A 24,775-nucleotide genomic window follows, 5' to 3' on the forward strand; every position below is an offset into this window, starting at 1 on the left:
CAAGCCCCGCAACAAAAAAAAACTCCAGACCAACCACAACACAATATAGAGAATATAAATTAGGACAATCAAGCCCCCAAAACTGTAAATACACTTAGCAACAGAAGATATTAATGCCTACTACCAACAAAAAAAAAAGGAGCTGAAAGCAAGGGACCGAAAAAAAACCCTAGTCAAGAGGAAGGTTATGAAAGTACTCAATAAAAGGTCCCCAGACCTTATGGAACTTTAAATCTGAATTGAGAACTGAATAATGAATTTTTTCAAGGTCTAAGCAGGCCATAATATCGTTAAGCCATTGAGCATGCGTGGGCGGGGCAACATCTCTCCGTCTAAGGAGAATTAAACATCTAGCCAGGAGAGAGGCAAAAGATAATATTCGACACTTAGTCGAACTCAGATGTAAATCTGTCTCACCCCAGAAACCGAACAAAGCAGTTAAAGGGTTAGGTTCTAGGTGGTGATTCAGAATATGCGATAACGTTATGAAGACATCTTTCCAAAATTTCTCCAAGCTAGGACAAAGCCAGTACATATGAATGAGAGAGGCCTCGCCCCTTTTGCATTTATCACAAAGCGGACTGATGTTAGGGTAAAATCGAGATAGTTTAGATTTAGACGTATGGGCTCTATGAACAATCTTAAGCTGTAAAAGGCAATGGCGAGCACAAAGAGAGGTTGAATTAACCGATTTGAGAATCGAGTCCCAAGTCTCATCAGATAAGGAGGTATTTAAATCATGCTCTCATGCCATTTTAATTTTATCCACGGGGCACGTCGTAAGGCTGCTAATTTATCACGAATAAATGATATTAAACCTTTACCTAGTGGATTAATAGAAAGAAATAAGTCCATAACATTTTTCTCAGGCATTTCAGGGAAGTTAGGAATTAAAAGAGTAATAAAGTGTCTAATTTGGAGATATCTAAAAAAATGAGCATTAGGCAGATTGAACTTAGCAGAGAGCTGTTGAAAAGAAGCGAAGCGATTATCAATAAAAAGATCTTCAAAATGTCTAATGCCCTTCCTATACCAATCATGGAATGCTGAGTCATACGTAGTAGGTAAAAAAAGGTGATTATGTAAGATAGGGCTAGAAAAGGAAAAACCATGGAAACCATAAAATTTCCTAAACTGAGCCCATATACGCAGAGTGTGTCTAACAAGAGGATTAACTATTAATCTGGACAAACTACTAGGGAGTACAGAGCCAAGAAGTGCAGAGATAGATAATTCTTTAGTGGAGCTCAACTCCATTGCCACCCAATTAGGGCACTCGGGTTGGCCATGAAAAAAAGACGAAAAGGTAGCACAACGTATATTAGCTGCCCAATAACATAAACGAAAGTTAGGTAAAGCCATGCCACCCTCCTTTTTAGATTTTTGGAGATAACCTTTATTAATTCTAGAGCACTTATTCTTCCACAGATATGACAAAATAATAGAGTCTAAGGAATCAAAAAAAGATTTAGGAATAAAAATTGGGATTGATTGAAATAAATATAAAAGTTTAGGGAGAACATACATTTTAACAACATTAATACGACCTACCAAAGACATAGAAAGAGGTGACCATTGTAACAGACTCTGTTTAATAGTATATGAAAGATTGGCAAAATTTTCACGAAAGAGATCTTTAAACTTCCTTGTGACTGTAATCCCAAGATAAGTAAATTGATTATGAACTACTTTAAAAGGGAGATCACGAAATGTTAATTCTTGTGCTTCTTTATTAATTGGGAAAAGTTCGCTCTTATGTAAATTAAGTTTATATCCAGAGAGCTGGCTAAACTAGTCAAGAAGTGAGAACATTGGAGGTAAGGATGTAGACGGATTTGAAAGAAAAAGTAATAAGTCATCGGCATAAAGAGAAACTTTATGCTCAACCCCCCCCCTCTCCAAATCCCGGTCAGTTCAGGACAATTCCGAAATGCTATCGCCAAGGGTTCTATAGCCAAATCAAAGAGAAAGGGACTTAAAGGGCATCCCTGACGGGTGCCACGTTTGAGGTTAAATAACTGGGATTTCTGAAAATTAGTTAAAACGGAGGCAGTAGGACACAAATACAGCAATTTGATCCAAGAGATAAAACTTTGACCGAAGTCAAATTTTTCTAAAACTGCAAAAGGTAGTTCTATACGATCAAATGCTTTGTCCGCATCGAGGGAAATAACACATTCAGGAATCCCAGTTGGAGGTGAATATAAAATGTTAAATAGGCGTCGCATGTTAAAAAAAGGGAGACGGTTTTTAATAAAACCAGTTTGATCATCGGAAATAATAGAAGGAATAACAGTTTCTAATCTATAAGCCAAGACTTTGGCCAAGATTTTAACATCAACATTAAGCAAAGAAATCGGCCTATACGAGGAACACTCTGTTGGGTCTTTACCCTTTTTTAATAAAAGAATAATAGATGCCTCATTAAAGGAGGGTGGCAATTGGCCACACCTAAATGAGTCAGATAATACTGAGAGTAACTGAGGAGAGAGAAGTGAAGAGAATGATTTATAAAATTCTACAGGGAACCCATCAGGTCCAGGAGATTTCCCTGAAGACAATGCAGAAATTGCAAAAGATATTCCTTCTGATGATATAGGCGCATTAAGTTTGGCTTTAAAATCAGATGAAAGCGAAGGAATATTCAGATTATTTAAATGGTCAACAGAGATATTGTCATTCAAAGATTCAGAAGAATAAAGTCGAGAGTAGAAATTTTTAAATGCGTCATTGATTTCTAGGTGATCCATTCTCCTTCCGGATCTTTGTAATATGTTGTTTGGCTTTGGAACGCCTCAACTGATTGGCTAGAAATTTACCAGATTTGTCGCCATGGATATAAAAACGACTCTTACTTTCAAGAAGTTGACGTTCGACAGGTTGAGTAGACAGGAGGTTAAATTTAGCTTGAAGTTCTACATGCTTCTTGTATAGTTCAGGGTTCTTAGTTTGAGCATACAGTTGATCCAAATCTTTAATCTGGTTAATGAGGTCTAATCGATCTACACAGGACTTTCTATTAAGATTTGCTGTATAGAAGATTATTTGGCCCCTCAAATATGCTTTCATGGCATCCCAGACAATCTGGAATGACACTTCAGGTGATGTATTGGTGTTAAAATAAAAGGTTATCTGATCCTTAATAAATTTTAGAAAATCATCATCCGATAATAAAGTCGAATCAAACCGCCAGTGTTTATTCCTCTGAGGGAGACCAGGAAAATTTAAAGACAGAGTAATTGGGGCATGGTCAGAAATCAGTATACTCTGATAATCACAAGAATAGACAAATGGAATGACTTGATTATTGAGTAAGAAGTAGTCAATTCTAGTAAAGGTATGGTGAACATGTGAAAAAAAAGAATAATCTCTCTCAGTAGGATGAAGGAAACGCCATATATCAGAGATACCATAATTAGAGAGAAACCATTGAATAGCTAAGGCAGATTTAGTAGGTGGTCTAGTAGCAGAGAACGATCGATCCAAATTAGGATCTAACCAACAATTGAAATCACCACCCAGTATAAGAGAGTATGAGTTTAAGTCTGGTAGTGAGGAGAAAAAACGTTCAAAAAAATTAACATCATCGAAATTGGGGGCATACAGGTTTGCTAGTACAACTTTAGTATTATATAGTTTACCAGAAACAATAATAAAACGGCCATTTGTATCAGATATCTTATTATGGAGTTCAAAAGGAATATTTGAATTAATAAGGATGGAGACCCCCCCCCCCCCTAGCTTTGGCGGCAAAGGATGAATGAAAATGCTGACCCGCCCACTTTGACAAAAGCCGGGAGTTATCAAAACAACGAATATGAGTTTCTTGAAGGAAAGCAATGTCAGCTTTGAGTTGTTTAATATGTGAGAAGACCTTCCTTCTTTTAACAGGGTGATTCAATCCCTTTACATTCCAGCTCACAAATTTAAGTGTATTAACCATTATCAATTGTTAGTGCGTAGAAGGCAGCAGGCATATAAAAAGTCAAGCAGTACAATAACAGTCTGGGAGCAAAAATGTAAACATAGATTCGTAGAATCAAAACAGAAACATGTCCTGAGTAACAAAGGAAAACAAAGGGAACAGTGAGTAGTGTTGGAACTGGAGAATCCGCCCCACCCTCGCAACCCAAAACTAGACGGCTACCAAAAAAAGCAGCTAGCTCTACCAAAAAAATTAACCCAAGTATGACTTCCAGTTCTGTGTCGTTAACAACAGTTCCGTATAAGTACTATAGCAAATGGTAGCTAGTTTATGCACTAGAAAACATAATTACAAATAGGAACAACTTCAACAGAAGTATAAGACTTAATACAAAGAAAATCAAAAGAAAACCAAAACTAACCTACCCGCAAAAAATTATAAAAGATTAAAAGAAAAAAAAGGGAGGGAGAAAAGGGGGAAATTGTAGATTCAAAGAGAGTACTTATCAACCATTTACAGAAAAAAAAAAGGAGCAAAACTTAAACTATGAATCAACCAACAGGGAGACCTTCAATAAAAACTCCAAACCTCCAAAACAAGTTAAAGTCACTTGTAGATCTCTATAGATAAAGTTATACAAGAATAAAATGGATTACACACGTACAATCTAACCGTCCGCAGGAGAACATTAAACTCAGATTATCTATTTAGAAAAAACGAACCAAGTCCAGGGAGAGATTGTCTACAGCCCTTAGAATTTCAATAAATAATGTCTGAATTATTCAAGAAAAGCCTGAGTCCGGAAAAAAATAGCTTTACTACGAGAAGTATTTATCCACCATTTTAGAAGGTCACACCGGGTTCCTAAGGAGATGAGCTGGCCGGAAGACTTCCAACAAATGCCTCAACATCCTTCACTGATTTAAACCACTTATATTCTCCAGTAGTAAGCGTAATTCGCAGTTCGGCTGGATTACGAAGGGAGGGTCTGAAACCATGATCAAAAAGCACTTTTATTACACCTTTAAACTCAGCACGCATCTTCAGAACCTGGGGGGCAAAATCCTCCACAAAACGAATGACTGTATTTTGAAACGCAAAAGTACCTCTACGGCGTGCCTCCATAATCAAACAGTTTTTCACCTGGTATTGATGAAAGCACAAAATTACCGGCCGTGGGCGGGAACCCAGATTTGCACGAGGAACGTAGATCCCGTGTGCCCTTTCAAGCTCAGGTGGAGTCGGAAGAAATTCTTTCCCAAAAATCTGACAGAGAAAATCGGAAAAAAATTCCACGGGAGAGCCCTGTTCGGTGGCCTCTGGCAAACCAAGAATTCGTAGATTACAACGTCTGCTACGGTTTTCAAGATCCACCATTTTGGAAAAAAGTTTACAATTCTTTTCCTCTAGGCTGGAGCATAAAGTCTCGAGATAAAGAACACGACGTTTTAAATCTTCAGAAGATGAGTCGATGCGAGATAAAGGTTCAGCATGTTCGTCCACTCTAGCGTTGATCCGATCCAATTTGGCATCCAGCTGGTTGAAATAAGTTCTAAGTTCCTTTAAAATATCTTGTCGATGCTGTTACAACGCAGCGAGAATGTCAACCGGCAAAGTCGTAGAAATTTCTTTTTTCCCAGTTTTAGCACTTTTGCTAGACATTATAAGATAGATGTGTTCGCAGGCAAGTAAAAGAAACCCAATAAAATACCTAACTAAGGTTTAAGAATGGAGACATGTAGTGCAAAGATAGGAAGAATGACGGAGCAAAAGTTCGAAGCAGCTAAGCAGTCGCCATCTTACCGGAAGTCCTGACATTATTATGTTATTATTGCACCATTCCAGAATCTGTCTCCCTATCTGCTCCATGATGTCCCTTTTACTTATGGGTGGTCTATGAAAAACACCCAGTAGTGTTATCAACCCCTTCCTGTCTCTAACTTCCACCCACAGACTCAGTAGACCATTCCTCCATGACTTCCTCCTTTTCTGCAGCCGTGACACTATCTCTGATCAGCAGTGCCATGCCCCCACCTCTTTTGCCTCCCTCCCTGTTCTTTCTGAAACATCTAAAGCCTAGCACTCTAAGTAACCATTCCTGCCCCTGAACTATCTAAGTCTCTGTAATGTCCACAACATCATAGCTCCAAGTACTGATCCACGCTCTAAGCTCATCTACTTTGTTTGTGATGCTTCTTGCATTAAAATAGACACATCTTACCTATAGCTCCTATCACCACCTCACCTCCCTGCCAGGATATTGGTCACCCTCGGATTCAAGTGCAACCCGTCCTTTTGGACAGGTGATGCCTGCTCCAAAAGAAGTCCCAGTGATCCAGAAATCTGCATCCCTGTCCTCTGCTCCAATCCCTCAGCCACGCATTTATCCTCCACCTCACTCTATTCCTATACTCACTGTCAGTAATCCTGAGATTACTACCCTTGTGATCCTGCTTCACAGCTTTTTTCCTAACTCCCTGTAGTCTGTTTTCAGGACCCCCTCCCTTTTCCTGCCTATGTCATTGGTGCCAATATGTACCATGACCTCCAGCTGTTCACCTTCTCACTGCAGGATATAATGGGCGCAATCAGAAACATCCTGGACCCTGGCACCTGGGAGGCAAGCTACCATCCATGGGTTTTTTTCCCTGCGTCCACAGAATTGCCTGTCTGACCCCCTAATTATAGAGTCCCCTATCTCTGCTGCCATCTTCTTCATTTCCCTACAGTTCTGAGCCACAGGGCCAGACCCTGTGCTAGAGGCATGGCCACTATTGCGTCCCCCTGGTAGGTCGTCCCCCCCCCCGCCCACCAGTACTCAAAAAGGAATACTTATTGTTAAGGGGGACAGCCACAGGGGTACTCTCTAGTATTTGCCTTGTCCTTTCCTCTCTGACTGTTACTCACTTATCTGTTTCCTGTGGCACCAGTGTGACTATTTGCCTATAGCTCCTATCATCTCCTCACTTTCCCTGACCAGACGAAGGTCATCAAGCTACATCTGCAGTTCCCTAACCCGGTCCCTAAGGAGCTGCAGCTCGACACACCTGGTGCAGATGTGGCAGTCCGGGAGCCTGGGAGTCTCCTGGACATCCCACATCCAACACCCAATACAGAACACTGGCGTTGCAGACATATTACCTATGCCTATTCTTCACAACTAGCTTCACTCGCCTCAAGGTAATACACTCCTTTTAAATTCTTTCTGCCGGTCGAACTCGCTGACGTCCACATGCCTGCTCAGTTGTGCCTCGATGAAACAGTCATATCACCTCAAGCTGGGTTGCAAACTGACACCAATCTGTAAGGGCTAAAGGTAATTAGCCGGGACTACCTGTTTGAATTTCATGTCCAGGAAAACAAAAAATGATTGTGATGTGGTTGGTTTGGTCCAAGGGGTTTAAAGAACACACACACTCTTTCTCCGTGAACAATAAAGTTATCCGTGACTTGTGAGTTTAACACTCCCAGTGAGGCTGCCTGGTGTAGGGGGACCTAGCGACAGATTTGTGCAGATTTTCTGAAGCTGGCACCACAGACATTTCATTGCATGTCTGTCAAATCTGATCTAGTACAGTATAGTTCCCAGGGGGCATCAACAAAAAAGCAAAACATAAAGGTTATGCTGCCTACTGGCTTCAAAGCACCGAAAGGAATGTCCTCAAAAGTAGTTTCAGAAGAATGTTCATAATTAATAATCTTGTATTCTTTCCATCCTTAGTTACCAGCATGTACAGTCTTGTGCAATTGTGTAGTACAGTAATGGCCCTATACCCTCCAAAACTGCATTGCAAAGTTATTCAGTGATAGATCTATCCCCAGCAATCATGCAGTGGCAGGCCTGTACCCATCAGTATCACTGATCAAGAACATTCCTGCATCATCCAATCTAGTAATATGGCATTATGTAACTCCAATTCATCTTTGCTGACACTGGTGTATTCTTAACTATTTAATTGTACATTTTGTATAAACAACAAGAATGCAACATTGGGTAGGGGCTTAACAATAGAATAGTTCAAGCATGACAGGATATTGTCCAGCCTCCTGTTGGTCTCTGCACATTCATGCTTTGGGAAAAATCTCTCAACCATTTTCTTCATGTAGCCAAAATACCCCTGTGTTGCTTTACTGTTTCCTCCTTCAGTGATAACACTCACCACATTGCCCACTTTCAGCAACATTTTTGTCTTTTTTGCCAAAGTCTTTTTACCTTGGCAGTAATGAAACAGTCCCCATGAGATGTTGCTAGATCTATCCTGTGCCTGCCTTGACATTGAGCACTAAGCCATGTTATTTAAGGTCACTTTTAACTGTGCATATCCACATAAGAGAGTTGTCTGGCCTGAGGTATTTAGCCCTCTTATCATGGTGCATGGCACTCAGATGTGATCAGCGAAGGAGTCTTCTGTATAACGTGCCCAAGTAGGTGAAGTCTCTGGACCCCGATTCCAATTGGGTGAAGGACCTTGGCACTATTAATGTGAAGTGGATGGGACAGTTCTATTGCTGCACCACTGATCAGTTAACTTGTTCTATTACACTGCTCTACATGAAGCCCTTCAGCTTCCTCAGTCTTCCCTCTACACCTGATGTCATACAATCTATACAAACTTATTGGTTCTAAGTTTTTATTCTTTCCAGTTTGGGAGTGGACCTTAGTGTTTGCAATTTTTTTTAACAATAGGGTTAAATTAGTTAGGACTTTGGGTTTCAGGGTCTAAAGCAAAGAAAATCTCCCATCTAATACTGTTGCAGTATGCATTGTTAATGAAACAGACAGACATATTTTATTGATCCCGGGGGAAATTGGGTTTTGTTACAGTCGCACCAATCAAGAATAGTGTAGAAATATAGCAATATAAAACCATAAATAATTATTATTATTAATAATAATAATAATAATAATAAGTAAATTATGACAAGTGGAAATAAGTCCAGGACCAGCCTATTGGCTCAGGGTGTCTGACCCTCCAAGGGAGGAGTTGTAAGGTTTGATGGGCACAGGCAGGAATGACTTCCTATGATGCTCAGTGTTACATCTCGGTGGAATGAGTCTCTGGCTGAATGTACTCCTGTGCCTAACCAGTACATTATGGAGTGGATGGGAGTCATTGTCCAAGATGGCATGCAACTTGGACAGCATCCTCTTTTCAGACACCACCATCAGAGAGTCCAGTTCCACCCCCACAACATCACTGACCTTACGAATGAGTTTGTTGATTCTGTTGGTGTCTGCTACCCTCAGCCTGCTGCCCCAGCACACAACAGCAAACATGATAGCACTGGCCACCACAGACTTGTAGAACATCCTCAGCATTGTCCAGCAGATGTTAAAGGACCTCAGTCTCCTCAGGAAGTAGAGACGGCTCTGACCCTTCTTGTAAACAGCCTTAGTGTTCCTAACAGATCAGATCATTGAACGTAAATTGTCTGTAGTTCTGATCCTGTCCTGGTTAATTTCTCCCATATCTGCTATGTAACTCATTCACCTCATCTAGAGATGTCTTCGATGTTATTGGACATTCCCCACCCCTTCCACCTCATCATTCACTGTCCATTGTTGTTCTGCTTCTAATCTGAATCCTCTGGTACTATAGTCACCCATTCTGCTGGTAAATTTCTAACCCTGTGCTAGCCCACAATCACATTTTCATTAAGGCATCAATAAAAAACGGGAAGGAGACTTTAGCCCTGTGATGCTCTGCCTGAAAAGGTGACAACCAGATTCAAGAATAATTTTCAGAAGGCTAGAAATAAATCATTTTGAAGAAGAAAAATTTGAAGGTGAAGCCAATCAAGGTCTTTCCAAGACCTGGATCAGATAAAATGTCAAAGCACGTTATGAGTGTTAAGTCCAATGAACCCTATCAAATGTCTTGTTCACCAACATGGGCTACTGATGCCTTGACTGCTTATGAAACATTATGTGTACCTATGCCTCCACTCTGAACCAGCTGCCTGGTGTAGTTATTATTACAGTTCCAGGCCAGGCATTCTGGCTACTTGTGCTCAAAGAAGAAAAAAATTCTCGTGTTCAGATCCCTCCATGATGCGGCCTAACACAACAAAACTTTTGCTGAATTCTATTTCTCGGGTAGTCCCCCTCTGTCAGTCAAGATGAAGCTTGGTTGTGATGGTCAGTCGCAGTGGGGTTCCTTACATTCAAAGCCTAGCATGGACTTGCTCTGCCTATCTCTGTAAACACGTCAAACCACTTAAAGCCTGCTTTTGATCACTTGTTCATCTATCAGCCTTTGTACCTAAGCAGTTTTTTTCTGGTTATGACTGTTTTTGGCTTACATTAAGATGCTTTTATAAATGCAAAGTATTATTGTTGTAGGAATTGGAAAATAATATTGATCGTTTGCATTCTTGATCTCTGTTCAACAAGGGTTTAGGGCAAGGCTTATGGAAAGGATGGTGGTTTGGAGAAGGCATTGGTGCCTGAGATGCCAGCAGAAGGAGGCAATTATAAGCAAGGAGGGGAAAGCATAAATCACACGGGACATTGGTGAAACTAAATGGTTGGGATGTGGAAACAGGTTCAGACTTTGCCAGATAACAATGAATTGTGCTGGAATGGTTTGAGGAGCTCCAGATACAGGAGGCAGTGCAGACCTATCCTGTCCCATATCCTAACACTGCTTTTGTTTCCCATTAGCATCATTTTCAGAAAAAGTGAGGAACATGTCCCCTGATGACATCAAAATACCCCCTGAACCCATGGGAAGATGTTCCAATCATCTACAGGTATGGAGTACAGCTGTAAAAAAGAGTAACAGAAATTAGATATGAAAGATGACATACTCTGGCAAATGTTTTTTTTCTTTGAGATTCAACAGTTCTTTGGCTAAAAAATAAATCTGATTAGCACATTCCAGCTTTCTGCAGGAATGGTTTATATCTGATGCTGACTTTGAACACAGAACAGTACAGCACCATACAATTTCTTTGGCCCATAATGTGATGTCAATTTATATAAGCTTAGTCTCGATCAGTCGAACCTCTCCCTCTTACATAGCCATAACCCTCTATTTTTCATACATCCATGTGCCTATCTAAGAGTCTCTTGACATCCCTAACCACCATTCCTTACAGTGCATTATAGGTACTTGCCACTCTCTTTGCGTGGGGCAAAAAAAAAACTTCCTCTGACGTTTGCCTTAAACTTTCCTCCAGTCACCTTAAAAAATGTCCTCTCGTATTAGCCTTTGCCACCCTGAGAAAAACATGCCGACTGTTCACTCTATCTATCATCTTATATACCTCTGTCATGTCACCTATCATCCTCCTTCACTACAAAGAGAAAAGCCCTGGCTCGCTCACCCTTTCCTCATGAGATATGAAGCTGGTAGATTATGGGCTTTGTTAAATACTATTAAGTGCAAATACATAAATGAGTTAATTTGGTTGAACCATGATAAGCTTGAGAACAAGGATTTCCTCAAATTGTCCTGGACTGTATTTTAATCCTTTGTTACTGTCCTTTGTCTGTCAGTAATGTCTACACGTCTAAAGGCCATTCTCTTATGTGGAGTGGTGTCAGTACTGGAAAGGGAACATCAAATTTAAATCATGTAATCAGACAGCAGATTCATTCACTCCAGTGAAGTTATATCACTCAACAGGAGGAACAGTACATTGCACACTATATGGTTCGTTCTTATTTCCAACAATTCCAATGTTTTGGTCTGGGTAATCAATGGACAAAATTTACAAAATGAATCCCCCCCCCCCCCCCCCTTCTTCCTGGTTTCGGCTGAGAGTAGAGATCCCAGCTGATGATTTTTTTTACACCCTCTCCTTTGTTTAGTGAGAAACCAGCTGAAACGCCTTTAATGTAAATCAGCTGATCTGGTAACTCCACACATTTTGGGTGATCCTTATCAGTCATAGAATGATGCAGCACAGCAGTAAATCCTTTAAGCCCCTGCATCCACATGAATAGCAATCGCCAATTTACACCAACACCACTCTAATATTTTTCCCACATTCCTGTTAACTCTCCGCAAATTCTATCATTCCTCTCTAAGAGCTAATGAACCCACAATCCACACAGTCAAAGGGAGAATAAACAAACCACACAGACAACGCTGGAGCTGTGACACATCACTGTCTACTTCTTTTTTTACCCCAGCTGCTTCCCTGCCTCATCACACGCTGATTTTAAATAATCCCTTGGTAGCATTATAGGAGTGCAGAAAATGATCAAATTCAGAAATGGAAACTTTGATCATTGATTACCTGTTTGTCACCTATGCCATTGACTACCTGGTCTCTAACCTTTCCTCTATAAAATCTCTCTTTTTTACTTTAAGACTCTGATTCTAACCTACTTCACTGACTATGCTTTTAACAAAAGGTTATCAATCTGAACTGTTAACTCTGTTTCTCTCTTACTACCAGGCCTACTGGTAATCACAGTTGCAGTTTTATTTCAGGTTTTTGTCATCTGCAGTATTTTGCTTTTCTAGCTTTGATCATGTGTCTGCCTGGTTCAGTATGCAGTGTTCTCTGATAGTACCTTTGGGATACTTTGCAATTGAAAGGTGATTCTTCTGGTATCAGTAAGTCCTGTTGACAGCCTATGTGAAAAAAATTCTGCTATTTGTGGGCAATCGCTACATCAAATGTAACACATGACATTGTGAGATTAATTAAAAAGCCTTATTGCTCTAACAGAGTGTCTAGTAGAGTAAACTAGACCAACCAACCTCTCCTCTGAAAGAAATGGTTTCTCAGAATGAAGGCTGAGGGGCTAAGATGGTTAAGAGCAATGGACTAGTTCCATCCACAGAATCTATAGAAGTAACAAAGTGCACTGGGTGTGACTGACTAATCTTTATTCGTTACTACACATAACTACACTCACAGCTCAAGGCTAAAATGTTTACCATGAGTAATGTTTTGGCCAGGATGGATGAATGTGTTAAGCAGGTGTGAGAAGCTTATGCCACTTACAGCTGTGTGTGGACATGTTCTGTTTTCTTATACATGTACAAAGTGTCCTTCGTTTCAGGAAGTACAGGCCCATCCCACCCTACCATATGAGGGTTTTGTGAGTCGGGCACACTTGGGGCAAGGGGATCTGGGTCCTGGGTAACGTTGAACAGGAAAACCGGGTTCAGTCAATTCATTTTGCCAAAAGGTAGTAAGTGCAAAAGTCTCCTCAAATCTTGGAATCATCTTTATTTGAAGAATCTCCTACTGTGGTGGTCCTGGTGTTGATAATTTAAATAAAAAACTGCATTCTGTTTCACTCTATTTTAATGGAGAGTTTTACCACTATGAGTGGAATTCCCTCATTGTTGGTTTCTGATGGAATGGTGCCAGAAAGATCCCCCTTCGACTTTAGCAAAAATGATACTAAGCCCTTCAGGAATGTACAAAGCCAAAACAGTACAAATGGTTGAAATCTGAAATAACAAAGTGGTGGAAATAGACAATAGATAATGTATCATCTGTTTAGGCAGAAGTAGACAGTGTATCAGTTAATGGAAACTGGGCCCTTCCACACCAACCAATCCTATCCTACACATTTTATTCTCCCTACATTCCCATCAACTCCATTGTCCCCACACATTCTTCTACTAACTTGCATCAGGGGCAGTTACTCTTAACAGTTCTTATAGTGTTGGGATGTGGGAGGAAACTATCACACCTAGATGTAGTCCTTTCACTAGAAAGAGGAAAAAAATCAAAATGAACATCTTCATCACAATACTTGTTTAGCTATAATTTGTCAAGCATTTCTATTTCCATTTAGGAGGTTCCTTTGATGCAGATGTTTGGTTGATGTGCATGGGACCAGCAGTACTAGTGGTACACTTGGCTACAGAGGTCTTGGTTTAGGAAATTGGAAAATCAACCGGAATCACAGTTCCGTGACCTCTGTAGGTAAAGCCACCAGTCTGACTGTGCAATGAGCAATCTTAGAAACTCGTTTTGAAACTGAGCAAGTTCTGAACCAAGGTAGATTTGAGTTCATCCTGGTGATAGCCACTTGTATAAACTTAGCCCTTCAATTCTTATTGAGCATTACTTAACATTAGCTGTTACATTCTGTCTCCGCAGGAGAAGATTCAGAAGCTGTATGACAGGAAGCTAAATGAGGGGCTTGATATGAACAATATCATTCAGAGAAAAAAAGAATTCCGCAACCCCAGGTTTGTGTGTTTTGTACTGGCGGCTTGTGAATGGTAGGAAACGGAAGGTTCTGAGGTCGGGTTGCTGTTTAACAGAAGATTCTGTGATCTTGCTGGGGCTTATGAAAAACGGGTTGCTCTTTGGTAGTAATTTAGGACAGGTATCCACTTTAGGTAAGAACGTGGCTGTATTGGTTCCAGTTAGAGAGGGATGCTCTAGAAAAAATAGATGCTCAAATCTAGTAGATATATTGGATTGTCAGTGAATGCAGCTTTCAACATGTTGTATCCCTTGAATTTAATAGTTCCATTTTCTCTCTGTCCCTCAGTATTTATGAAAAACTGATCCAGTTCTGTGGCATTGATGAACTAGGCACCAACTATCCAAAGGTAACTGTCAACTTCAAATTCACATAGTACTGATTATTTATAATGTATCTAGTTTTCTCTTATTGAGAAATGCACTGACCTTGAAGTATGATATAAGCCAGGGTAAAGTTAAAAAACAATACATGGTGAATCGGAATGTAATTATAAGATAACACGGAAAGTGGATTTGAAAAATTTCAGGATTGTAGGGGGAAGGAACAACTCCGGTTGGTGAAATATTACCCAGTCCTCAGTTGCTCAAAAAGAAAGAACTCAAACCTAATTAGTGAAGCCTCGGACATGAGATATTTGTCAATGCTGCAATATGGAGTTTGATCAATTTATACAAATCTAAGTTTGAAATACAGTGAACTTCACCTGGCTTCTCACTATCTTACTCTGTTGCTGTATTCAAAGCCCTGAGGGAAACTAAAAGCAAGTTGTAAAAAAAGACTCTATAAAGATGCATTGCTTTTGCACATGGCCAATAGTTAAGGCTGTCACCACATTCCTTTAGTGCTTATTACAATCAATTCTTAGAGCCAATTTCCTTATGTATGTTAACCAATTGAGAAATGATCCAGTTTGGCATCTGATTTTTCAAGCATCAAGAACTGTAAAATAGTGAAATCCTTTTTTGCACAGTCCTAGAACAGGTTCTTGATGTTTGGATATTGGGTGCGAAACCAAAATTGCTCTCATTAAGAACAATTTGTTTTGAACTTCTTTAGGCAGCATAGAAAGTTGTGCTGGTGTGAGCAAGATATAACCCATATTCGTGAAGAATGGACCTCTGCCCCTTCTGGTCTTCTTGCAATGTTCTAGTACAATGTTATTGATTCATTGCCTGAAATTACTTCTACCACCACCTACGTTCGGTTCACTTCGGATCCTGCAACCCTTTTTATGAGTCATAGGGGCACTTTCACATTTCTTGGGCTAGCGAGGCTTGGCAGCGCCCATCCCCCTTACAGCCAATGTCCTCCAACTCTGTGGCTTGCGCTGGTCTCAAACATGTGGCCGTTGTTGCTCTTCGGGGGACTATCCGCCCTGGCCAATGACTTCATTGACGAGGTCCCTTGCCCAGTGGTGCCGAGTTAACGCCACCCCCTCACATTATTTAGCTCGCCAGCTGGAGCCATCTATCAGGATGTACCACCTGGAGGCAGACGTGAGAGATTTGGGAAATGGATGAGGACCGGTGCAGCAGCCAGACATCAAAGGGGCTACCTCTATCCAGAGCCCCCTACACCCCACCACCACCAGTGTAATACAGATCAAAATACTCAGCACAGATTAGTCAAGTTTATAAAGGTACAATCCAGAATGTACTTCAGCATTCTTTTGGCATGTTACGGGAAATTTTGTTCAAATATTCCACCTTTTCCCTCTACTCTTCATGAACATTCTCGGTATACTGTCACTGATACAACAAAAGAGTTTTATAGCATTTGATCCGAGACATCTTGGCTTCTGCAAATAAACGGTGATGAAAGTTGATTGTAAGGCTGCATCTAGAAAATGGTGCGCAGATCTGAGCTCACTGTCAGGTCACTTTTATGACCCTTGGTAAGTACAAAGCAGATTTGCTGGAAATAACTCAAAGATAATAGTTCCATGTTATGAGCTGAGGCTTTGAGATTCAGGACTTAATAGAGCACTCAAAACAATAGAATGAACAGACAAGAAGAGCACAGATGATTGCTAATGTTCACTTAATCAGAGATTGAGAGAACAAAATTAGTTCCAGGTCCTCAAAATTAGAGATTGGAAGAAATTTTTCTCATTTAGTAGCCAGAAGTTGGGAGATTTGAACAAAATAAGGATTGATGATAAATTAAAATGGTTTTAGATTGGCATTGGAGAATTACAGGTGTTCCCCAAACGCTCACAACTCTTTGTCTATCCTATAGAGCTTAAGGTCAGAGAGTAGGTGGGGAGGGAAGAAGAAAGGCTTAGGTTTATGTGACCCCTTTCCAGGCTGGGATAGTCCAAAACACTTTGCATTATATAAAGTACTAAGTCAGCTTAGCTGCTGACCTCATTACTTTCCCTAAGCCTGCAATAATATTGGTGAAGATGCCAAGGATACAATGTCTATGCTGCATCAAATGTAGTGTTAAAGCATTGTGAGTGGAAGCCGGGAGGTGCGTTACTCCGGATAATTTGATGTGTTATTTCTCCACAGGACATGTTTGACCCTCATGGCTGGTCAGAAGACTCATACTATGAAGCCTTAGGTAATGTTTTATTGGAGTTTGTGGGAACCAAACCTATCTATATGCACCTATATTGATTGCTCACAATGTTAATGAAGCCATATTCTGGTCTGCTTTCATGGCCCATTTCATTCTCCCCTGACAGCGAAAGCACAGAAAATAGAAATGGACAAGATAGAGAAAGCCAAGAAGGAGCGGACAAAGGTGAGTGAAATGCAGCCACCACAGCATCATTGAAACTGCTCATACAGGATAAAAGGAATGCAACTTCCCCCTGCTGCAACACTGTGCATCGATGACACCTGAGATTTATTATTTTTATTAATCGGCGTCTAAGCTACCCAAAATCACTACACTATACATTCAGTTACCCATTAAGTGAACAGATACCCTGCTAAACCTCCCCGATTTATAAAACCCAAGAAGTAAGCATGCTACAAAAAAATACTTAATTGAACAAACCATGGGGGTGCTGTCTGTGTCTGCAGTGGTCTTTCTCAGTGGTCACCAATTCAGCCTGAAGTCGAGCCCATGGGTGGCAGGAAAGAAAGAGGGTGAACCCTCTGCACATGCCATCTTCTACACCCACAGGGTGCTCGGAACAGCAGATGGGTTCCATTGTGCCCACAAACTAAACAATAGGAAAAGAGCACCACAAACTTTTAACAAACCAATCAGCATGATGGAAGCAGCTTTCAAACAGGAAAATGCTACGTTCCTGGAGGACATTCAATCCTTGAAAGTCATGATATTGTGACAATTTGGCCCTCAGGCTAATTCCACAGATGTCCCATTAAACTACAGGCACAAGACAAAAATATAATACCCTGTATTATAAGTCCAGTGGTTGCACCCCAGTGTATAATAGTAGTCCACCTGCCTCCCAGCACCCTAGAAGGCCACCAACTTCTCCCCAAAGTGTAATAGCTATGGAACTGATCCCTTACTTTGATAATTTTATTCACTGATTGTTTAATGTGATCAGCCAAATGAGTGATGTTCTCTGAGATCAGGAATGTAGGCATTGACCGATAACAGCACAAGTGTCACCTTTCTCTGCAAGCAGGTAATCTAAGTTCATCCGATTCTGCAAGAAGATCATTTGAATAGTTAGTACTTCAGCCGAAACCCCAGTTAACACTTCCTCTGTATCTCTTGAGAGCTATGGCTGTCTCGTTAGCCAATGTTTCCATCAAACAGGCAATGCGTATAATCTCCCAGGACAGCCGAGCAGTACCTCACGTGGGAAAGGCTATCATCCAAAACTGTTCTGCCTCCGTGAGGGTCCTCTTACTATGCCAACCAACATAGACAGGGTGCTCATCTAGAGCACGGAGGTGGTGTATTAAAGGCACAACATACCTTGGATAGCAACAACTGTCCCACCGCATGGGAGGCCACAGGTAGGTCTGACAGCCACATATCCAGTAAGTGGCATTTAGCATCCAAGGGGTACCCACCTTTGTGGCACCATTAAGGCTCAAGTTCTTTAAAACTGCAGCCATATAATAGACCACTCTCTCCTGGCTTCCCCCAAAACAGAATGACAAAACCTGAGAAGCTGGATAATTTCCCCCAATGGTCTTTTTCCTTGTCATCCAAAGGGATCGGTATTAATGGTATCCTATCCGCGACACGTTTCGATGTTCGCACACAAATCCATCAGTCCAGCACGTTAGTCTTGTTTGCGTTTTGCAGCAACGTGTTGTAGGACTGCCCACCACAGGTTAGCATCATTACCACTGCCGCCATGCTTCCCTGCAGATATATTCCCAATAAGGGTGCCTCCAAAATGGTCACCCATGCACCCCCCATTTTTCCTGTTCCACTGAGGCATCCATACCACTATGCCATTAGGTTGCCCAGGAAGCGGTAGGACCAGTTGCCTCTCGGAGGGGCAGAGTTACAGCCACCAACTCAGCCAATTGACTGGATCCTCCCACCCAACCCCCTTCTGTCACAACCTTGCCCATTGTAGGTGGAGAGCCATAGCCTTCTACCACTGCTTACCACTCCGCCAAAAGCTTGAGCTGTCTGTGAACCAGACTTGTAGTTTTTCTTCAGGGGTTTTCTAGCGTTAGCCCCACTATATGGGCGAGGGGTAGATTGTAGGGACGTCATCAAGAGTGCAGTGGTGACTATCGGACAAAGGCATAACCTGCTCATGGAGCCAGCTCGCCCCATCGGGACCTTACTCGGCCCTGTCTGGGACATACCATTTCCATTTAACGATCGAAGACTGCTGGGCGTGGCCCTCTTTGTGAGTCACCTTGTTGGATTTTACCCACTGCATGATGGGGAGATGCAGTCATAGTACAACTGACTCAAAGGCTGCCTGATGTTCAGTGGCCTACAGAGCCAAATAACAGGCTAATATCTGCCTCTCCAAGGGAGTGTATCAGGTTACAGCCTCAGAGAGAGTCTTAGTCCAAAACCCTAAGAAGACACGATGTCCCTTCAAAACCTGTTCAGCCACCTGAGGAGTAGCAGAAATCTGCAGCTCAAATGGTGCGCTAATGGGAGAGCCTGTTCCACAGACTGTTTGGCAGCCTCCGGAATAATCTGGAAACCATATCATGGTCAGATGGGGTGTGTGTTGGTGACAATATCCCAGGAGTCTGATCAAATGCTGCGTCTCCTTCTCAGGGGTGGGGATGGCAGTATTCAGAATCATACACTTAGCCTTTTCAGGTATCTCCCACTGTTCAGAATGCCACTGTATTCCTAGGAAAAGAACGTTCTGACTGGGGCCCTGTATCTTATTGAGGTTGATGGACCACCCTCGATTCCCCAGGGAGGTAATTAAGTCATTCAGGAAGGTGTCTTGACACAATATGTAGATAAGCCTACAAGAGGGGAGGCTGTACTTGATCTGGTATTGGAAAATTAACCTGGTCAGGTGTCAGATCTCTCAGTGGGAGAGCATTTTGGAGATAGTGATCACAATCCTATCTCATTTACCATAGCATAGGGATAGGGACAGACAAGTTAGGAAAGCGTTTAATTGGAGTAAGGGGAAATAGGCTATCAGACAGGAACTTGGGAGCATAAATTAGGAACAGATGTTCTCAGGAAAATGTACGGTAGAAATGTGGCAAATGTTCAGGGGATATTTGCGTGGCGTTCTGCATAGATACGTTTCAGTGAGACAGGGAAAGGATGGTAGGGTACAGGAAATGTGGTGTACAAAGGCTGTTGAAAATCTACAGACAGACATACTTTATTGATCCCGAGGGAAACTGGGTTTTGTTACAGCCGTGCCAACCAAGAATACTGTAGAAATATAGCAATATAAAACCATAAATAATTAAATAATAATAAGTTAATCATGCCAAGTGGAAATAAATCCAGGACCAGCCTATTGGCTCAGGGTGTCTGACACTCCAAGGGAGGAGTTGTAAAGTTTGATGGCCACAGGCAGGAATGACTTCCTATGACGCTCAGTGTTGCATCTCGGTGGAATGAGTCTCTGGCTGAATGTACTCCTGTGCCTAAACAGTACATTAAGGAGCGGATGGGAGTCATTGTCCAAGATTGCATGCAACTTGGACAGCATCCTCTTTTCAGACACCACCATCAGAGAGTCCAGTTCCACCCCCACAACATCACTGGCCTTACGAATGAGTTTGTTAATTCTGTTGGTGTCTGCTACCCTCAGCCTGCTGCCCCAGCACACAACAGCAAACATGATAGCACTGGCCACCACAGACTCGTAGAACATCCTCAGCATCGTCCAGCAGATGTTAAAGGACCTCAGTCTCCTCAGGAAGTGGAGACGGCTCTGACCCTTCTTGTAGACAGCCTCATGAAGAAAAGAAGAGCTTACAAAAGGTTCAAAAACTTAGTTAATGATAGAGATCTAGAAAATTATAAGGCTAGCAGGAAGGAGCTTAAGAATGAAATTAGGAGAGCTAGAGGGGGTCATGAGAAGGCCTTGGTAGGCAGGATTAAGGAAAACCCCAAGGCATTCTACAAGTATGTGAAGAGCAAGAGGATAAGACATGAGAGAATAAGACCAATCAAGTGTGATAGTGGAAATGTGTGCATGGAACTAGAGGAGAAAGCAGAGGTACTTAATGAATACTTTGCCTGAGTATTCACTACAGAAAAGGATCTCAGCAATTGTAGGGATGACTTACAGCAGACTGAAAAGCTTGAGCATATAGATATTAAGAAAGAGGATGTGCTGGAGCTTTTGGAAAGCATCACGTTGGATAACATAACAATTACAGCACGGAAACAGGCCATCTCAGCCCTTCTAGTCTGTGCCGACCGCTTACTCTCACCTAGTCCCACTGGCCTACACTCAGCCCATAACCTTCGATTCCTGTAGTGATACCTATACCATATACCTATCCAATTTTACTTTAAATGACAATATCGAACCTGCCTCTACCACTTCTACTGGAAGCTCGTTCCACACAGCTACCACTCTCTGAGTAAAGAAATTCCCTCTGGTGTTATCCCTAAACTTTTGCCCCATAACTCTCAACTCATGTCCTCTTGTTTGAATCTCCCCTATTCTCAATGGAAAAAGCCCATCAACGTCAACTCTATCTGTCCCCCTCATAATTTTAAATACCTCTATCAAGTCCTCCCTCAACCTTTTATGCTCCAAAGAATAAAGACCTAACTTGTTCAACCTTTCTCTGTAACTTAGGTGCTAAAACCTTTGTAACATTCTAGTAAATATCCTCTGTACTCTCTCTATTTTGTTGACATCTTTCCTATAATTCGGTGACCAGAACTGTACACAATATTCCAAATTTGGCCTCACCAATGCCTTGTACAATTTTAACATTACATCCGAACTCCTATACTCAATGCTCTGATTCATAAAGGCCAGCATACCAAAAGCTTTCTTCACCACCCTATCCACATGAGATTCCACCTTCAGGGAACTATGCACCATTATTCCTAGATCACTCTGTTCTACTGCATTCCTCAATGCCCTACCATTTACCATGTATGTCCACAGTAAGTCGCCAGGACCAGATGAGATGTACCCCAGGCTACTGTGGGAGGTGAGGGAGGAGATTGCTGAGCCTCTGGTAATGATCTTTGCATCATCAATGGAGACGGGAGAGGTTCTGGAGGATGGGAGAGTTGCAGATGTTGTTCCCTTATTCAAGAAAGGGAGTAGAGATATCCCAGGAAATTACAGACCATGAGTCTTACTTCAGTGGTTGGTAAGTGGATGGAAAAGATCCTGAGAGGCAGGATTTATGAACATTTGGAGAGGCATAATATGATTAGGAATAGTCAGCATGGCTTTGTCAAAGGCAGGTCGTGCCTTACAAGCCTGGTTGAATTTTTTGAGGATGTGACTTAAAATATTGATGAATGTAGAGCGGTAAATGTAGCGTATATGGATTTCAGCAAGGCATTTAGTAAGGTACCCCATGCAAGGCTTATTGAGAAAGTAAGGAGACATGGGATCCAAGGAAACATTGCTTTGTGGATCCAGAATTGGCTTGCCCACAGAAGGCAAAGAGTGGTTGTAGACGGGTCATATTCTGCATGGAGGTTGGTGACTAGTGGTGTGCCTCAGAGATCTGTTCTGGGACCCCTTCTCCATGTGATTTTTATAAATGACCTGGATGAGGAAGTGGAGGGATGGGTTAGTAAATTTGCTGATGACACAAAGGTTGGGGGTGTTATGGATAGTGTGGAGGGCTGTCAGAGGTTACAGTGGGACATCAATAGGATGCAAAACTGGGCTGAGAGTTGGTAGATGGAGTTCAACCCAGATAAGTGTGAGGTGGTTCATTTTGGTAGGTCAAATATGATAGCAGAATATAGTATTAATGGTAAGACTCTTGGCAGTGTGGAGGATCAGAGGGATCTTGGGGTCCAAGTCCATAGGACACTTAAAATTGCTATGCAGGTTGACTGTGTGGTTAAGAAGGCATATGGTGCATTGACCTTCATCGACCATGGGATTGAGTTTTGGAGCCAGGAGGTAATGTTGCTGCTTTGGCCAGACTCCATTTGGAGTACTGTGCTCAGTTCTGGTCGTCTCATTACAGGAGGGATGTGGAGACCATAGAAAGGGTGCAAGAAGAGATTTACAAGGATGTTGCCTGGATTGGGGAGCATGCTTTATGAGAATAGGTTGAGTGAACCTTTTCTTCTTGAAGTGACAGAGGATGAGGGGTGTCCTGATAGAGGTGTATAAGATGATGAGAGACATTGATCGTGTGGACTGTCAGAAGGTTTTCCCAGGCCTGAAATGGCTAACACGAAAGGGTATAGTTTTAAGGTGCTTGGAAATAGGTACAGAGGAGATTTCAGGGTTAAGTTTTTTTATCACAGAGAGTGGTGAGTGTGTGGAAAGGGCTGCTGGCAATGGTGGTGGAAGTGGATGCAATAGGGTCTTTTAAGAGACTCTTGGATAGGTACATGGAGCTTAGAAAAACAGAGGGCTGTGGGTAACCCTAGGTAATTTCTAAAGTAAGTACAAGTTCGGCACAACATTGTGGGCAAAAGGGCCTGTATTGTGCTGTAGGTTTTCTGTGTATCTATCCAATGCCTGCTGCACTGCTTCTTGTGAGGGCCCCTGTAGCAGCACAATGTGTAGTAGTGAGACACGGAGATACTAGGGTTTAACTGTGTCTCCTGTACATCTCAGGCTATCAAGCTGCAGCATAGCGCAGGGGAGGCAGCAGCAAGTGTACTGCCACCTTCCTATGCAAAGGCAAGTTGGTCCTGCAATTCTGGATCAGGAAATGGAGAAAAAGCTATTGGCCAGATCCACTAATGCATACCAATGCTTTCCCCCTCTGACCCCATATCCTCAATGACAGTAACCACATCCAGCACAGCGCTTGTGAGGGGCGGTGCATGTTTGTTCAACTGTCGATAATTGACCAATATGCGCCATGTCCCGTCTCCTTTCCACTCCGGACTGTTATAAGGAGACGGAGCAGGGCGAATGACTCCCTCGCGTAATAGGGCTCGTACAGTCTCCCCGATCTTTCCTCTATCCGATACTGTTTGATGTTGACCACTTTTGAGGGAAGCGCAATCAGGAAAGGCTCCCACTTGGCCGATCCCACCAGCACCTTTACCTGGGCCACCCCAAAGGAAAAATGACACTTACTTATCTGCACCAATCTACCCCTCAGCACGTTTGTGCTCAGAATACATTCAGGAGATGCCACAACCAAGACAGTCATGGGTCCTGTCAGTCCTACTCCGAGGACCACATCATGTAACCTCCCTGGCAGGAGGAAGGGAACTCCCCCATCCCCCCCCAAATGCCAAATGTCAGGATTATCAGGAAAGATTGTATACTTGACACTGGTATCTATCAGTACCAGCCATCACTGCACTTTCCCCTTTCCCCAGTGCATGGTAATAGGTATGACTATAAGGCCCGGTGGGGAAAGGGCCTCTGCCAGGAGCCCTGACCACATCCCTGTGGGAGCAGGACAAGGGCACCCTAACCATCAGCCACGGCCCTTTATAATGATTCCAGCACAAAATATATGGCATCTTGACCTTGAGATGCAGAAACTGGCACAGGATCAGGTGAGAGATGACATCTCTCTCTTGGCTTTACCCTTGCTTGACTTCCCTTCGCAGTGTACCCTCCACATCTGATATAAGGTAGGAATAGGAATCTTATCAATCCTTTCCTTTGGCACCTCTGCTCTAAGTAGTGCTATAAACATTTCCTTATGGGTCATACGGAATCCCACACCCCCTCTGCCTATCCACCTTCATCTGCAATAATTGTATGGCTGCACTTACAGGACAACCAACTGTTGGCCCTATTACAGATAGTGCGACTCCTTTTAAATGGATGTCCGCTGCTGTAACCAGTGTGCTATCACAGCAGATTTTAACTCCACATCCTCTGGTGGGTTATCACTAACATTGTATAATTGCAGAGGGCCTTAGTGCCTCCCTCTACTGTGATCATCCCACCCGAGACTTCAAATCCCATTCGAGGAGGGAAGGGTATCTGATCCTAACTGCTGCTGCCACTCTTCCCATAGCGTTAAGTTAGCCTCTTGGGGAGGGGATGACGACCTCAGTGCAATTAATCGCATGTTGAGACAATAAGTCCCCTAAAATACCCATCTCTGCATTAAATATGGTCACTCCAG

The 24,775-nt window shown here is 42.2% G+C and overlaps 1 protein-coding gene and 1 long non-coding RNA gene across 4 annotated transcripts in view; one reads left to right on the top strand and one right to left on the bottom strand.

The window, feature by feature from the left end:
* sap30bp (SAP30 binding protein) overlaps positions 1 to 24,775 on the top strand; it is a 132,256-nt gene that overhangs the window by 101,551 nt on the left and 5,930 nt on the right. For all 3 annotated transcript variants that reach the window (XM_073026693.1, XM_073026694.1, XM_073026695.1), the window contains exons 5-9: positions 10,590 to 10,678; positions 14,003 to 14,094; positions 14,403 to 14,463; positions 16,631 to 16,682; positions 16,807 to 16,865. In XM_073026693.1, the coding sequence (XP_072882794.1) occupies positions 10,590 to 10,678; positions 14,003 to 14,094; positions 14,403 to 14,463; positions 16,631 to 16,682; positions 16,807 to 16,865 (353 nt within the window). The remainder of the gene's footprint in view (positions 1 to 10,589; positions 10,679 to 14,002; positions 14,095 to 14,402; positions 14,464 to 16,630; positions 16,683 to 16,806; positions 16,866 to 24,775) is intronic.
* LOC140714975 (uncharacterized) overlaps positions 1 to 24,775 on the bottom strand; it is a 95,220-nt gene that overhangs the window by 62,433 nt on the left and 8,012 nt on the right. Inside the window, exon 2 of the long non-coding RNA XR_012096039.1 lies at positions 17,124 to 17,292. This is a non-coding gene — a long non-coding RNA (uncharacterized lncRNA). The remainder of the gene's footprint in view (positions 1 to 17,123; positions 17,293 to 24,775) is intronic.

Source organism: Hemitrygon akajei, chromosome 22, assembly GCF_048418815.1.
Source record: "Hemitrygon akajei chromosome 22, sHemAka1.3, whole genome shotgun sequence".
Classification (NCBI taxonomy): Eukaryota; Metazoa; Chordata; class Chondrichthyes; order Myliobatiformes; family Dasyatidae; genus Hemitrygon; species Hemitrygon akajei.